General features: G+C 43.8%; 1 protein-coding gene across 9 annotated transcripts in view; it reads right to left on the bottom strand.

Moving 5' to 3' along the window:
* Window positions 1-5,438: 5,438 nt before the first annotated feature.
* The window catches only part of FAM76A (family with sequence similarity 76 member A), a 63,917-nt gene continuing 51,902 nt past the window's right edge, over window positions 5,439-17,453 (bottom strand). For all 9 annotated transcript variants that reach the window (XM_058444026.1, XM_058444028.1, XM_058444025.1 and 6 more), the window contains 3 exons: window positions 13,557-13,692; window positions 8,932-9,033; window positions 5,439-8,043 (listed from right to left, as the gene is read on the bottom strand). In XM_058444026.1, the coding sequence (XP_058300009.1) occupies window positions 7,957-8,043; window positions 8,932-9,033; window positions 13,557-13,692 (325 nt within the window). In that variant the 3' untranslated portion in view covers window positions 5,439-7,956. The remainder of the gene's footprint in view (window positions 8,044-8,931; window positions 9,034-13,556; window positions 13,693-17,453) is intronic.

The following is a 17,453-nucleotide window of genomic DNA, read 5'->3' as shown; positions in this document are numbered from 1 at the left end:
GAGAATGGCGTGAACCCGGGAGGCGGAGCTTGCAGTGAGCGGAGACAGTGCCACTGCACTCCAGCCTGGGCGACAGAGCCAGACTCAGTCTCAAAAAAAAAAAAAAAAATACAAAAATTAGCTGGGCATGGTGGCACAGGTGTAGTCCCAGCTACTCGCTACTTGGGAGGCTGAGGTGGGAGGATGGCTTGCACCCGGGAGGCAGAGGTTGCAGTAAGCCAAGATCATGAAGTATCACTATCACTATCAGTATGGTGAGCTCCCTGGGGACTGGTAGGGAGGAGTTAATGGGGAAATTCACTTAGGTTGCAAATAATACTGTATTAAAATTAGCACTCATCATATATTGCTGGTGGGGATGCAAAATGGTACAGTCACTTTGGAAAATAGTTTTACAGTCTCTTATACAGTTAAGAATAAATTTACCGGCCGGGCGCGGTGGCTCACGCTTGTAATCCCAGCACTTTGGGAGGCCGAGGCGGGCGGATCACGAGGTCAGGAGATCGAGACCACAGTGAAACCCCGTCTCTACTAAAAATACAAAAAATTAGCCGGGCGTGGTGGCGGGCGCCTGTAGTCCCAGCTACTCGGAGAGGCTGAGGCAGGAGAATGGCGTGAACCCGGGAGGCGGAGCTTGCAGTGAGCCGAGATTGCGCCACTGCACTCCAGCCTGGGCGACAGAGCAAGACTCCGTCTCAAAAAAAAAAAAAAAAAAGAATAAATTTACCATACAACCCAGCAATTCAGCAGCTCCACTGCTATATATTTACCCAAGAATAATAAAAACACATTTCTATTAAAAGACCTGTATGCAAATGTTTACGGCAGCTTTATTCATAATAACCAAAAACTGGAAGCAGCTCAAGTGTCCATCAACTGCTGAAGAGATAAACTGTGGTACATCCATACAGTGGAAAACTATTCAGCTATAAAAAGAAACTACTGAGACATGGAGTAAATTACTGAGACATGCAAAAACACGGATGAATCTCAAACACATACGCTAAGTGAAAAAAGTCAGATGCAAAAGGCCATATCCTATATGACTCCATTTATATGACATTCTCTTTTTTTTTTTTTTTTGAGATGGAATTTGACTCTTGTCGCCCAGGCTGGAGGGCAATAGCGTAATCTCGGCTCACTGCAACCTCTGCCTCCCAGGCTCAAGCGATTCTCCTGCCTCAGCCTCCCGAGTAGCTGGGATTACAGGCATGTGCCACCATGCCTGGCTCATTTTGTGTTTTTAGTAGAGATGGGGTTTCACCATGTTGGTCAGGCTGGTCTTGAATTCCTGGCCTCACGTGATCCGCCCACCTTGGCCTCCCAAAGTGTTAGGATTACAGGCATGAGCCACCGCACCTGGCTACATGACATTCTCGAAAAGGCAAAGCTATAGGAATATAAATCAGATTAGTGGTTGCATAAAGGCTGGTGTGGAGGGAAGGGCACCAAAGGACACAAGGGAACTTTTGGGGTTGATGAATATGTTCCATATCTTGATTATGTTGGTGATTACACAGCTGCATACACTTGTCAAAACTCATTGTGCACTGACGGTTATTTTTATGTATGCCAATTTTATACACACACATACTTAAATGGCACTCTAGAAATCGACGCAATAAAGTGGCATATATGAGGTGGGTAATGTGGAGTTGAAAAAGAGGTATAAAAGTTGTGGGTTGCAATAATGGTCTGATGGCCTAGAAGTGACATAGGAATAAAGTGACTTCGGAAGCAAAAAAACAAGTAAACATACATGTTCATTCTAATTTATCCCTCTATCACCTTCCTTCTTGGGAAACATAAAATGTTGATTCTGTAGAAGTCATAGATGATAGTAGCTTCAAAATTGAGTGCATACTATGTGCCAAGCACTGTTCTAAAGACTTCTACATGTAGCTGGGCATAGTGGTTTGTGCCTGTAGTCCCAGCTTCTCGAGAGGCTGAGGAAGGAAGATTGCCTGAGTCTAAGAGTTTGAGGCTGTAGTGAACTGTGATCATGCCACTGCACTCTAGCTTGAGCAACAGAGCGAGATCTGAGTCTTTTTTTTTTTTCTTGAGACAGAGTCTCCCTCTGTCACCAGGCTGGACTGCAGTGGTGCGATCTGGGCTCACTGCAACCTCTGACTCTCTGGTTCAAGCGATTCTCCTGCCTCAGGTTCCTGAGTAGCTGGGATCACAGGCACGTGCCACCACGCCCAGCTAATTTTTGTAGTTTAGTAGAGATGGGGTTTCACCATGTTGGCCAGGATGGTCTCAATCTCCTGACCTCGTGATCCGCCTGCCTCAGCCTCCTAGAGTGCTGGGATTACAGACATGAAACGCCGCGCCTGGCTGAGATCTGACTCTGAAAAAAAAAAAAAAAAACAAAAGACTTCTATATGTATTATTTAATCCTCACAACAACTCTAAGGTAAGTAGAGACAGGAAGTCTCTACTTCAGGCAGCCTGACATCATAGCACCACACAGTCTCACTTTTCAAATACGGTTGATAATTTGCTGGTGGGACAGCCTGGCAAGCCCTGGTAGTCGGAGACGTCATGGATTCCAGTAATAGCTAAGAAGTATGAACTACTTTCCCCCAAAAGGTCATTTTTATTGCTATCTTCAAAATCCAGAGGTTCACACAGTCGTTACTCAATCCTACTGACCAGAAGTCGATGTGGTAGCTAGCCTCCAGGTGGACCCTCAGTATCATCTTCTGGAATTAACGCACCTGGACAGTCTTTTCCCACACTGAAGTCTCAGTAACTTGACCTCTGTAACCAACAGGATATTGCAGAAATGATGGAGTGTGATGTCTGAAGGTAGGACATAAAGGACATTACAGCTGTCTCCGATCTGGTTTAGTTCCAAAACCCATTCCCTCTGTGGTAGGTTGTATTTTATAAGATGGTCACAGCACAATAGCCTCCACCTCATACGCTCTTCTGCTTTGTTGTCCTCTGTCCAGTGAAACGGCCGTTTATGCAAAGTGACCTCCAAATGCCGAAGGAGACGAGGAGCCAAAGGAAGAGGCAGACAAATCCAATTTGTCAGTATTGGTTGATCGACTGAGGGAACTTACAGACAGAAGCATGGTCTTGGGCAGCCCCAAGACAGGTAGATTTCTGTGCTGTTACTCCCCAGACCCAAAGCTTATATACTATAGTGAATAGGTGTACATGTTCTAGGAAGCCAGTTAATTAAAGGCAATTCTCCAGGACAGGCAAAAGTGCCATGTGCATCGTAGACTATAATTTGTGCAATTAACATCAAGGCTGACATGTTCTTACACCAGGGACAGTAAATAAAGTAGAAACCAGCTAATTTTTGTATTTTTAGTAGAGATGGGGTTTCGCCGTGTTGGCCAGGCTGGTCTTGAACTCCTGACCTCGTGATCTGCCCACCTCGGCCTCCCAAAGTGCTGGGATTACAGGCGTGAGCCACCGCTCCTGGACTGTTTATACTATTTTCTTACCCTACAGTGGTTTTAAAGGCTGAGTAAATGAGTCAATTATGATAATTCACACAATAAAGGTAGTCATAAATATAGCCTACAAAATAGGCAGGGCATGGTGGCTTACGCCTGTAAGCTTGCAGTGAGCTGAGATTGCACCACTGCACTCCAGCCTGGGTGACAGAGCGAGACTCCATCTCGAAAAAACAAACAAACAAACAAAAAAACAAAAAACAAAAACAGGCTGGGCACAGTGGCTCATGCCTGAAATCCTAGCACTTTGGGAGGCCAAGGCAGGTGGATCACTTGAGGTCAGAAGTTCGAGACCAACCTGGCCAACATGGCATAACCCTGTCTCTACTAAAAATACAAAAATTAACTGGGCATGGTGGCACATGCCTATAATCCCAGCTACTCAGGAGGTTGAGGCATGATATCACTTGAACCCAGCAGGCAGAGGTTGCAGTGAGCCGAGATCGCACCACTGCACTAGAGCCTGGGTGACAGAGCAAGAGTCTGTCTCAAAAACAAAACAAAACAAAACAAAAACAACCATAGCCTACATAATAAAAGTATCTTCAACTTATTCTGAGAAAATTAGCTTTGAGTTTATAGAATGACAGGATGTAACAGTGAGTGTCTGAAAGGCACTTCTCATTTTAAAACCTGCTGGCTCTAGGGTTTCAAAGGGATGCATTCCTCCCCTTCTGAGATGACATTTCAAAAAGCTTTCACTCATACTTCATGCAGATTCATTCTGTACTATATTTTGAATAATAATAATAAAAATCAAGGAATATTTGGCTGGGCGAGGTGGCTCACACCTGGGTAATCCCAGCTCTTTGGGAGGCCAAGGCGAGAGGATCACTAGAGTCCAGGAGTTCAAGACCAGTCTGGGCAACATACTAAGACCTCATCTCTACAAAAAATAAACAAAATTAGCCAGGAATGGTGGTACACGCCTGTAGTCCAAACTACTTGGAAGGCTGAGGTGGAAGGATCAATTGAGCCTGGGAGGTCAAAGGGGCAGTGAGCTGAGATCCCACCACTGTACTCTGGCCTAAGTGACAGAGAGACTGTCTCAAAAAATTTTTTTTGGCCAGGCGCAATGGCTCACGCCTGTAATCCCAGCACTTTGGGAGGCTGAGGCGGGCGGATTATCTGAGGTCAGGAGTTTGACACCAGCCTGGCCAACATGGTGAAATCCCGTCTCTACTAAAAACACAAAAAAATTAGCCAAATGTGGTGGTGTGCACCTGTAGTTCCAGCTACTTGGGAGGCTGAGGCTGGAGAATCACTTGATCCCGGAAGGCGGAGGTTGCAGTGAGCCGAGATCATGCCACTGCACTCCAGCCTGGGTGACAGAGCATGACTCCATTTTAAAAAAAAAAGTTTTTTTAAAATCAAGGAACAATGGTGGTGTGGTGGTGTCCAATATTCCACTAAATGGAAGCCCCATAAGTACAATAACTTGGTTTTGTCACTGCTGTAACTGCACTGCCTAGCACAGTGCCTATCACAACATGAGCACTTACACTGGGTAAACAGAATCACCAAGAGGCTGGGTGTGGTAGCTCATGCCTGTAATCCTAGCACTTTGGGAGGCTGAGGTGGGTGGATGGCTTGAGCCCAGGAGTTGGTGACCAGCCTGGATGGCAAAACCCTATCTTTACAAAAAATACAAAAATTAGCTGGGTATGGTCTGTAGTCCCAGCTACTGGGGAGGCTGAGGTGGGAGAATCCCCAGGAAGTCAGGGCTACAGTGATCCACTTGCCACTGCACTCCAGCCTGGATGACTGAGTGAGACTCTGTCTCAAAACAGTCATACAAGAGAGAAAGAATGAGTTTATTCTCTAATGGACGGGAAATTCCCAGTTAGCAGTTAGGCTTTTAATTTTTTAAGTCTATAAGCAAGACAAACTTTTCTAGGCTGAAGGGGATAACGGGGTATGTCTACTGGTAAATCAGCAAGAAATAAAAACAAAATCCAACAATTACACTTGAGTCAATATGAATTTTTATTAACACACATTTGTCAAAGTCTGTACAAACCAAAAACATTCCTGTGTTTTAAAATGTCCATTATTACAAACATACAAAGAAACAAAAGGTGTTACCAAAAGTTAGCTACTCAATTTCATGGTAAAACAGTGTCATGATTTTTAAAAATCAAAATTTCAAGACTGAGGTTTCTTCTTTCCCTTTTTGGAACTTATGGAAAGTTAGAAAATGTGTGAATTTGCTTTATATTAAATGCCAAGACCTTAAAAAAAGATTTAGTATAAAACTAAGTATGTTTTTATATTGTCATACATCATGTAACAGAATTTCAGTCCTTAAAATAAAAAAAACCCCTATCTGTCATTTCCCCCTAATTTTTCTCCCATAGTCAATGCAAATGCATCTGAAAAATATTATGACAGTTTATCTTTACCTAAAATCTTCTCATTCAAAAACTTTACAAAACTATTTAGCACTGCCATTTCCCTTGCTTAGAAGGGAAAATTATATCCCCTAGTAGGGTGATATATAAGCGACATGGTCCACTGTATCCGTTATCAGAAAGAAACCACCATTTCCACATCTCTGTCCAATTATGTGCAGGACTCCATTTATGAGAATGCTATCACAAATTATAGAGCATCTGCTTCCAGGAAACGCCTAGAAGTTAAATTGAGTACTATAATTTTTTGGTAGACTGAGGTACAAAGGTTATCTGCCCTCAGTATTATTTCGAACTCTAGTGCCCCCTGCGTCAATGATTCTAGGGTAGTTGGTTTCGTTGTTTCATGGCACACGACACACCCTCATTCCTTTCACAAACATCACACAGAGGACCTGAGAGTATGCCTAGAAATGTCAATCTATCCCCTTTCCTGGAAAAGTAAATCCATATTCCTACAGGGTTAAGAAGGGAAGATAGGCAGGGCACACATAACTCTGGTTGAGGCAAAGCACTTCTGAGAAGCACCTGTTTTCAATACATATCCATGAAAAGCAGGGAGTGTGTGGGCTCGGGTGGGTGAGGAGTGGGGAGAAGGTATAGTGATACCACTTTTCCCAATCAGACTCAAGAGTCCTTACTAGAGCAGCTCATGCTGACCCCAAAAAATGCTCTGTAGTTCAAATATTATTCCTTTTTTTTTTTTTTTGAGACAGAGTCTCACTCCATTGCCCAGGCTGCAGTGCGGTGTTGCGATTTCAGCTCACTGCAACCTCTGCCTCCCGGGTTCGAGCAGTTCTCCTGCCTCAGCCTCCTGGGTAGCTGGGATTACAGGTGCATGCCACCAGGCCCAGCTAATTTTTGTATTTTTTTCTAGTACAGATGGGGTTTTACCATGTTGGCCAGGATGGTCTCAAACTCCTAACCTCAAATGATCCACCCGCCTTGGCCTCCCAAATTGCTGGTATTACAGGCGTGAGCCACCATGCCCGACCATATTATTCCATTTTTAATCTGTTCATTCATGTAAAAAAAAGTTCTCTGATAGCAGCCCAGTATGACAACTGATATAAGCAAATAAAGGATTTTATTTTTTAAAGAAGTGGCAGTGTGAGAATTTAAAATCAATCACATAAAACAATCAGGAAAAGGGTGGGGAGAGAAGTGTCCAGTACAACCTGGACAACCTTGCTTTCTGCCCTTACTTAAAAAGACAGACGGTTCGAATCTTTGCTACCTCCCTTAAGTATCTCCATAAATGCTCTTCCAAGAAATCCTCCAAAAGGCACTTAGCTCCGTACTTATGCATTGAATTGTTTCACCTTAGCAATCAGTTTTTAAGACTCCAAGGTAACAAGAAAGAAAAGATCTGATTCTTTGACTAAAAGCTAGTGAATAGGACTGTTTTTTTTCAAGAGTCATCACTTTTACAAGAACTAGCTAGACTACCATTATTCCTTTATCAAGAAAAAGCTTCTTTTTTAAAAAATAAATAAAACTCTGGCTATACATAGTACAAAGTTCATACATAATACATCTGGAAAAAAACCCAAGAGTATACCCTGAAGCAAAAGGTTTATTGGAGAGAGAAAGCCTCTTCCATTATACCAAGTCTGAAGGTGGCAGTTTTCAAAGTTCAGAGGGTGGCAGTGATATATAATTAATGCCAAACTGTTTGCTCATGGGTATGGCAGGATGCAATGATGGACCAAAAAAAAAAAAAAAATTCATTCTGCACATTACACTGAGCAGTGACCACCACAAAAAAAAAAAAAAAAAAAAAAAAAAAAAAATAGAACCAAAAGAGAGAGACGAGGAAGAAGAAAAAGAAAAGTCCTAATAGTGAGAGAAAGAGAGCGAGCTTGAAATCCCAAACACTCAAGCATGCAGTCTAACACAGCACAAACCAGGTGTTTCCATTCAGCCCACTGCAATCGCACAAAGAAGGATAACTGTAATAAAATAGAGATTTCTTAAGAAAGCTTGCAATTCCCACAGAACAGCCAGCTCTCCAACCCTAACCCTGGACAACTCCATTTGCTGTTGCTAGGGAGCCTCCTTGAGGTCTGTCATGGAGAGGTTATAGCTCCTGACTTCTCTGACTTCTTGCTCTTGGACAAAGCAGCTGCCTGCTTCAGGAGCTCTCGGTTTTTGGCCTAAAGAAAAAAAAAATCAGTGCAAGGAGGATGTTTCAAACAGGATATAATCTATTTTTCATGCAGAATAAGTGCAGATGCTAAGGCAGACAATGTGGAGGGTCAGAAAGAGATGAACAATTCTAGAGGTGGAAAACAACAGGAAGCTCTAGGGCTTGAAACTTGGTTCAGGAAGAAAAAGTATTTGCCAGAGGTTAATCAGTGCACCTCAATCTCTTGGGACCCACTGTTACAGAGGGATGCTTTATGCAATACAAACTGTGAAGTGACTTCATGAGCTGGATAAACAGAATCTATAATTCAGACATCTGGAATCACATCTGGTTTATTCAAAAATCAAAGAACATACTTAATAATTCTACTGTTTTTGAGGGGAAAAGATCAGAACACATCCAAGAGCGAAACAACACAAAGTATCTATAGGCTGGGCACGGTGGCTCACGCCTGTAATCCTAGCACTTTGTGAGGTTGAGGTGGGAGGACTGCTTGAAGCCAGGAGTTCAAGACTAGCCCAGGCAATATAGCGAGAGCCCATCTCTACAAAAAAATTAAGAAATAAATTAGTGGGGTATGGTGGTATATGGCTGTCGTCTTCACTACTTGGAAGGTTGAGGTGGGAGGATCACCTGAGCCTGGGAGGTTGAGGCTGCAGTGAGCCATGATCGTGCCACTGCCCTCCAGCCTGGGCGACAGACAGAGAACCTGTCTCAAAAAAAAAAACAAACAAAAACCAAAACCAAAAAAAAAAAAAAAACTAAAAGGGGGATCTAACATGATTTGTTAATACTTTGAGAAAAAAAGAAATCTAAGAGATGATCACTTAAAATAGAATCAGCTAGGTATACCAGGTAGGTACACAATTTTAGCACATAAAATAAGCAGAGTCACCTGCAGTTGTTCTGTGACTTCTTTGTGGGTTTTCTCCATCTGGTTCATTTTGGCTCTCATCTGCGATTCCTGGTACTGAAAATCAGCCTTCAACTCTGTAATCTGAGGGAAACAAGGCAGAGTAACCAGAAGAAATTTCTGTGCAATAAAAAAAAATTGCTTTCAGAGACCTAAATGGTCACCCAAATCAATGAAATCCAGGGCTCTCCTGTAGATCCGTATCTAAATCAAAGCCAGGGAATTCCACACCTCTTTTTCTCTAAAGCTTTCCTGAAAATTACACAAAGTCCTGAACTAACATTTCTGAATATTTGAGAATAATAGTTGCTACCAATTACTGAACTTTTACTATGTTGCAGAAAAACTGATTATATTACTTCGGTAGATCTTTATGATAACATTGTGAGAGTAGTAGTCCCATTTTATAGAGGAGAAAACTGATCTTTAGAAAGGGTTAAGGAATGTGGCCAAGATCATATACAGAGTTAGCAAGGGGCAGAGCTAGATTTCAAACCCCAGACCCCCTTCTGTTGACTGCTATTCAAGGAAATTCTAAATCAGAGGTGATGTGTGAGCTGAGCTTTGAGATGTATTAACAATAGGCACATAAGGTGAGCAGGAGGGCAACCAGGCAGAGAACAGTATAGGCACAGGCAGATAAATGTGAGATAACAGAGATTATTTGAATGGCTGATGAGGTTGGAGAGATGGGCAGGCATTATGCTGAAGAGCCTGTATTCCAAGCTTCCTGAAAGCTTTGGGAAACAATCTGCTTTTGCTCCTTTAAAAACCCTAACTCTGGGCCAGGCGTGGTGGCTCATGTCTGTAATCCCAGCACTTTGGGAGGCCAAAAGGGTGGAATACTTGAGCTCAGGAGTTTGAGACCAACATGGGCAACATGGTGAAACCCCATGTCTACAAAAAAAAAAAAAAAAAAAAGACAAAAATTAAAATAGCTGGGTGTGGTGGTGTGCGCCTGCAGTCCCAGCTACTTAGAGGACGGAGGTGGGAGGATCGCTTGAGCCAGGGAGGTTGAGTTTACAGTGAGCTGAGATTGCACCACTGCCCAACAGCCTGGGCAACAGAGCAAGACCCTGTCTCAAAAAAACAAAAATAATAAATAAATAAAAACTATCTCTGAAAAGCAGTAGAAACAAGTGTTCATCTTGTCCCTGTTTTACAAAAATCCTTTTATGTGCCATTCTGATCTAGTCCGTGGGGAGAATCTACTTGGGCCATTTTCACTTGACAGTCATGTAGTTATGTGGAAAGAACACAGATCTCTTCCCGTGAATTTCCACCTTCCTAGCAGGAGAAAGCATAGCACAGTAGAAAGAACAGTAGAGTCAGAAAGACTTCCAGTCCCTTGTTCTGCCATTTACTAGCTGTGTGGTTTGGACATATTAACCTCTTTGGGTCTGTTTCCTCATCTGTAAAATGAGGTAGAAAGTAGATGAATGCAAGTAAGGAATTTACATCAACGTCTTACCTATTCAGAATGAATCACAGCATTCTGAACTTGGCGCAAAACAACATAAAGAGCCAGGGGAGGAGATCAGAAACCCCTAAGAAGAAAAATCCTGGAGGCATTCTTCATCTATGAAATGATTATAACAATTCCCACCTCAAAGGCTTTTTTTTTTTTATTTGAGATGGAGTCTTGCTCTGTAGCCCAGGCTGGAGTGCAGTGGTGCGATCTCGGCTCACTGCAAGCTCCGCCTGCCTGGTTCACGCCAGTCTCCTGCCTCAGCCTCCCGAGTAGCTGGGACTACAGGCGCCCGCCACCACGCCCAGCTAAATTTTTTGTATTTTTAGTAGAGACAGGGTTTCACCGTGTTAGCCAGGATGGTCTTGATCTCCTGACCTCGTGATCCACCCGCCTCGGCCTCCCAAGTGCTGGGATTACAGGCATGAGGCACCAAGCCCGGCCTCAAAGGCTTATTATAAGAATAAATGGGCCAGGCGTGGTAGCTCATGCCTGTAATCCCAGCACTTTGGGAGGCCGAGGTGGGCGGGTCACTTGAGGTCAGGAGTTCAAGACCAGCCCAGCCAACATGGTGAGACCCCCCCATCTCTATGAAAAATACAAAAATTAGCTGGCTGTGGTGCCACATGCCTGTAATACGAGCTACTCGGGAGGCTGAGGTAGGAGAATCACTTGAACCCAGGGAGGCAGAGGTTGCAGTGAGCAGAGATTGCACCACTGCACTCCAGCTTGGGTGACAGAGTAAGACCCTGCCTCAATCAAAAACAAAAACAAAAATCAGCCAGGTGTGGTGGTGCACGCCTGTAGTCCCAGCTAGCTATTCAGGAGGCTGAGGCACAAGAATCACTTAAACCCAGGAGTCAGAGGTTGCAGTGAACTATTGCACCACTGCACTCCAGCCTGGGTGACAGAGCAAGACTCTGTCTCAAAAAAAAAAAAAAAAGAATAAATGAGTTAATACATATAAAGCACTTAAAACAGAGCTAGGCACGAAGTTAGCATCCAATAAAAGTTAGCGATTATTATTATGATATTAAGGCAAAATGCGATATTCTTTTTTGTTTGTTTTTGGAGACAGGGTCTGGCTCTGTCACCCACAGGTTGGAGTGCAGTGGTATGATCACTGCTCACCACAGCCTTGACCTCGCAGGCTGAGGTGATCCTCCCACCTTAGCCTCCCAAGCAGCTAGGACCATAGGTGCACACCATCAAGCCCTGCTAATTTTTGTATTTTTTGCAGAGATGTTTCACCAATGGCCCAGGCTGGTCTTGAATTCCTAGGCTCAAGCAATCTGCCTGCCTCAGCCTCCCAAAGTGTTGGGATTACAGGTGTGAGCCACTGTGCCCAGCCTAAAAATGAGATACTATTTAGAAAACCTGAAAACAAGACAACAGACATGAATCAGGGTAAGAATGTAAAAAGGAAGATAACTTTAGACCATGATGAGACTGGTCTTATTCTAAAGATATTAATGTGAAGATATTAAAAACATAAGATAGAAGATATTCTGATGTGAAAATAAAATATTAACACCAAGGCCGGGCACAGTGGCTCACACCTGTAATCCCAACACTTTGGGAGGATGAGGCAGGCAGATCACTTGAGATCAGGAGTTCAAGACCAGCCTGTCCAACATGGCAAAATCCCATCTCTACTGAAAATAGAAAAATTAGCCAGGCATGGTGGCAGGCACCTTGGGAGGCTGAGGTAGGAGAATCGCTTGAACTTAGGAGGCAGAGGTTGCAGTGAGCCTGGGCGACAGAGACTCTGTCTCAAAAAACAAAAAAAGAAAAAAAGAGTATTAATACTGAAGATAAACTAAGTTATTAAAATATTAACATATTAAAGATGGGTCACTTAGTAAGAGTTGTCAGCAGTGGAAGCACAGTGACATAAGAGTCACGGCAGAAGGCCCACATGAACACTGTTCAGGGAAGAGGAAGAACTGTCCCATCAACTTTTGAGTATTATTGTCCCACAGACACGGCCATCCCCATGAGAAGAGAAAGAGACATTAGGTTCCTTTAGCCGGACAGCATTGAACATTCCAGTTACATAACTACCTCCTCTCGTCCCAACTGTATGCTTATTCATTTTTATTTATTTATTTATTTATTTATTTATTTTTTGAGACAGAGTCTCGCTCTTTCGCCCAGGCCGGACTGCAGTGGCGCTGTCTAGGCTCACTGCAAGCTCCGCCTCCTGGGTTCACGCCATTCTCCTGCCTCAGCCTCTCGAGTAGCTGAGACTACAGGTGCTCACCGCCACGCCCGGCTAATTTTTTGTATTTTTAGTAGAGACGGAGTTTCACCGTGTTAGCCAGGATGGTCTCGATCTCCCGACCTCGTGATCCGCCCGCCTCGGCCTCCCAAAGTGCTGGAATTACAGGCGTGAGCCGCTGCGCCCAGCCGACTCTATGCTTATTCAGCACCTTCTGATTACAGCCTCTCCAGGTAGCTCATGCCAAGAACAGTGTGCTGTTACATGCTCCGCTGTGAACTGAGATGTGAACACTGGTTTTTTTATACATTGTCTCTGTAAGCTCAGTTAACAAATGTCCTCTCTGAGGCCAGGGGCAATGGCTCACGTCTGTAATCCTAGCACTTTGGGAGGCTGAGGTGGAAGGATCACTTAAGACCAGGAGTTCAAGACCAGTCTGGGCAACATAATAAGACCATGCCTCTACAAAAAATTTTAAAAATTGGCCGGGTACAGTGGCACATGCCTGTAGTCCAAGCTACTCAGGGGGCTGAGATGGGAGGATTGCCTGAGCCTGGAAGGTAGAGGCTGCAGTAGCCATGATTGTGCCACTGCACTCCAGCCAGGGTGACACAGCTGAGACCCTGTCTCAAAAACAAAACAAAACAATAAACAAAATGTCCTCTTTGAGAAGTGGAAGCTGCAAGTGCTGCGAAAAATCAGTGTTCTGAGCCCAACTGACTGGAGTAATGCCATCCCAAGAGTCATCTTGGCAGCCAGCCAGCCTCTCCCCAGGATAGCCCAACCTTGACCTAGGCTCTCAAAGTGTCAATGTTAAGTGCCCCACACGCATCAGTTAAAAAGGGTTATTATCATGTCCCATACCACGTATCTCACCTTCGCGTCATTCTGGTCAGAGAGGAATTAACTAAACCATACCTTCTTCTCTTTCTCTAAAATCATTTGATCCTTTTGATGCAACATCTTCTTCAGGGTAGCCACTTCTTCCTTCAGTTGGGCAATGATGACAAAGTGGTCAGTGCCTGGTGAGTCCAGAGCCAGGTCTGGGGAGAAGCTAAATTTAAAAACCAGGGGAAAATACTTTAACTTGGATGGACAAACTTTTCTCTACCTGAGGATGCATCCTAGACCACTTGACTGCAAGCTCCTAAAGGGCAGGAATCCTAGCATCAAGCACATTGCACCACACATGCTGGGCTCAACGGCACTTGCTGAGCTGAACTGCAGAGGTAAGGTGGCCATCAGACAACTCTACGAACCAAAGCCACAACCTGGCAGCATCCCTGCAGCATCTTCTCTCACATTTAGGACTGAAATAAATGCCGCATCCCAAGAGCTAAGGATACTGTTTCAGGTTCCTTAAAGATCCCCAATGATGTACTAGAAAAACCATCCTGATTTTTGTGATTAGATAAATTCCTTAGAATTCCAGATAAATTGTAAACTGTGAGCTCATGCATTTTTCTTTAATGCTCCCCTCAGAGCGCGTCTTTCAGGTCCTTGTCTTCTGTCCCTAAGCACCGCAATGCAGTCAGTGTATCTGCCGAGAAGCTGCTGGATTCCCACCCAGGAGCAGTCAGTTCTTCTTCAAAAAAGATGAAACAGGAAGGAAGCCAGCTTCCCCTACACTACAAATGGCCTGCAGACTGTCACTTCCAATATCAGGAATTCTGTAACATTGCGTTAGGAAAGGAACAAAGAGGTGGCAAACTCCAGAGTCACACAACAACTTGGGCGTTCAACAGATTCCTCCCAATAACAGCATCAGAGCACTCTATTTTGTCAAAGTGCCAGGTGGACTCTATGTCCTTTTAGCAGAGCCTCTTAAGAAGGGACAGTTTTAGGCCAGGCTCGGTGGCTCATGCCTGTAATCCCAGCATTTTGGGAGGCCAAGGCAGGCGGATCACCAGAGGTCGGGAGTTTGAGACCAGCCTGACCAACATGGAGAAACCCCATCTCTACTAAAAATAAAAAATTAGCCGGGCGTGGTGGCACATGCCTGTAATCCCAGCTACTCGGGAGGCTGAGACAGGACAATTGCTTGAACCCGGGAGGCAGAGGTTGCAATGAGCCAAGATTGCGCCATTGCACTCCAGCCTGGGCAACAAGAGCGAAACTCCGTCTCAAAAAAAAAAAAAAAAAAAAAGAAGGGACAGTTTCAGGAAATCTGCAAAACCCCAAAATTATACGTACAATCTTGTCTACACATATAATGGGTGGTTTTTAGAGTGAGGATCCATGGCTTTCAATGGCCAGTCAGAAGTGCCTCAGACTCAAAACAAATTAAGGAATCACTGCCAAGAGGGTCAAATCCTGTTCTCTAGAGAGTTCCCCAAGAACGCTCTTTACTTTTCCCAGGACGATCTTTAAAGTAAAACACAAACCTGTTTTTCCTAAGCAGACACTGGAATACTCATTCTCAACTCCCTATATATAGCAACAACTCACTGTTCTTATATCCTAAGCCACATCTAATAGCCAACATTGCCCTACACAGGAAGAAACTCCAAATAGCAAGCCTAACCAGTGGACAAACTACCTCACAGTTACCAAGTCAAACATTTCTATGGCTAGGATGGGAAGACATAAATAATCGACAAGAATATTCCTACCCTCCTCTTAGTTTACATGAAGCATATGAGAAGACTGTCAGAGGAAGAATGAATCAATGCTCTCGTAACTAATGAATGGATGGAATTACTGCATAACAAAAATAAATGCAAAATCATAAAACAAGGCGTGCAGGAGAAAGTACTGAAAGGACCTATTACAGTCTCCACTAGTTTCAGATCTGGAAGCACCCTTAGAGCTGCAGTCTCACATCTGTTTCAATACCTGCTAAGGACCTGTCTTTCTTCAACCGAATAGGCTATTTAAACCCATAACTAGAGTAATGAGCTAATGTAACTTTTTGCTGTCCCCAAACCTCTTAATGCCCTACACTTCCTGCTGCTTGTGAGAGGATTCCCCCCATACCAATAAATAGTTGACAACACCCATCCTTTCTATCCTGTGTTAGGGACTGACCTCACTAACTCTCTCTTTTTTTTCTTTTTTTCTTTTTGAGACAGAGTTTCTCACTCTTGTTGCCTAGGCTGGAGCGCAATGGCACGATCTCGGCTCACCACAACCTCCAGCTCACCACAACCTCTGCCTCCTGGGTTCAAGTGATTCTCCCGCCTTAGCCTCTCGAGTAGCTGGGATTACAGGCATGCGCCACCATGCCTGGCTAATTTTTGTGGTTTTAGTAGAGACGGGGTTTCTCCATGTTTGTCAGGCTGGTCTCGAACTCCCGACCTCAGGTGATCCACCCACCTTGGCCTCCCAAAGTGCTGGGATTACAGGCGTGAGCCACCGTGCCCAGCCCTCACTAACTCTCTAATTCCTGGTTCAGTAAGAACTGCTAGAAATGAAAAAAGATGGCTAGGGTAACAAGGCAGGAAAACCAGTCTCTCTCCTAATGGCTGCAATGACAGGGAACTACTACTTCTCCAGAAAAATTGTCTTTTACAAAAGCTCATAATGTACGAACAATTGTCTTGGGTTGAGCCAAAGCCTGCCTCTCTATAACCCTACATATTGGTCCTGAGTCTGTCCTCAAAGGCTATACAGATTAAGTCTAATCTTTCAGGCACATTTCAGAGGGAGAATAAAATGAAACTACAAGTTAAAAAAAAGAATGTCCTTTAGAAACAATAAACCACAAGCTGTGTCTGAGTGCCACCAGCTGTTGTGGCTGCTTTTTTGATTGCTATGGAACAATAAACAAACATGATTAAAAAGTAGCCAATGTATTTTCTAGAGGAAGGAAAACTAGAAATTAACTTAGATTTTCCTAAAATTGAAAAGTTTTTGTTACAATTTCAACAAACAAATTAGGACATATTGAGACAGAGACTGTGGATTTTGTAGGATACTTAGAAAAAAAAAGACTAAAGCATCTTATAAAGCCATTTTTGAAAGCTAAAATGTGTTCTGTCTAAAAAAATGGAAGGCTAATGGATAAAGAAAAAGGAGGAAAAATAATCAAGCATACCTCAATATTAAATAAGAGAAGAGAATGTGGTAATATAGAAAGGTCAATGAAAAACCATTAGGCAGCAACTTGCAGAAAACATGGGGAATAAAAATAAAAGAATAAGGGCATAATTTTAAAAGTATATGAATATTTTAGGGGCTGGGTCTGGTAGCTCATGCCTATAATCCCAGCATGTTGGGAGGCCAAAGCAGGAGGATCACTTGAGGCCAGGAGTTTGAGACCCCATCTACAAAAAAAAATTAGCCGAGTGTGATGGCATGTGCCTGTAGTCCCAGCTACTTGGGAGGCTGGGGTAGGAGGATCGTTTGAGTCCAGGAGGTCAAGGCTGCAGGGAGCCATAATTGCGCCACTACACTCCAGCCTGGGTGACACAGTGAGACCTTGTCTCAGAAGAAAAAAAAACAAAAAAAGGCCAGGCATAGTGGCTCATTCCTGTAATCCCAGCACTTTGGGAGGCCAACATAGGAGGATCACTTGAGCCCAGGAGTTCAGGACTGGCCTGAGTAACATAGTGAAACCCTATTTCTACAAAAAGTACAAAAATTAGGCGGGCATGGTGGTGCATGTCTATACTCCCAGCTACTTGGGAGGCTTAGGTGGAAGGATCACCTGAGCCCAGGAGGTCGAGGCTGCAGTGAGCCAAGATCGTGCCACTGCATTCCAGCCTGGGCAACAGGGTGAGACACTGTCTCAAAAAAAAGAAAAAAGAAATAGGTAGCTAGCAAAATTTTGGTTTGGATGACATTAAAAAAGGACTGTCAAAAAAAATGTCAGAA

The sequence above is a fragment of the Hylobates moloch genome, unplaced genomic scaffold (genome assembly GCF_009828535.3).
Source record: "Hylobates moloch isolate HMO894 unplaced genomic scaffold, HMol_V3 SCAFFOLD_9, whole genome shotgun sequence".
Lineage (NCBI taxonomy): Eukaryota > Metazoa > Chordata > Mammalia > Primates > Hylobatidae > Hylobates > Hylobates moloch.
This window is presented reverse-complemented; position numbering and strand designations above follow the sequence as displayed.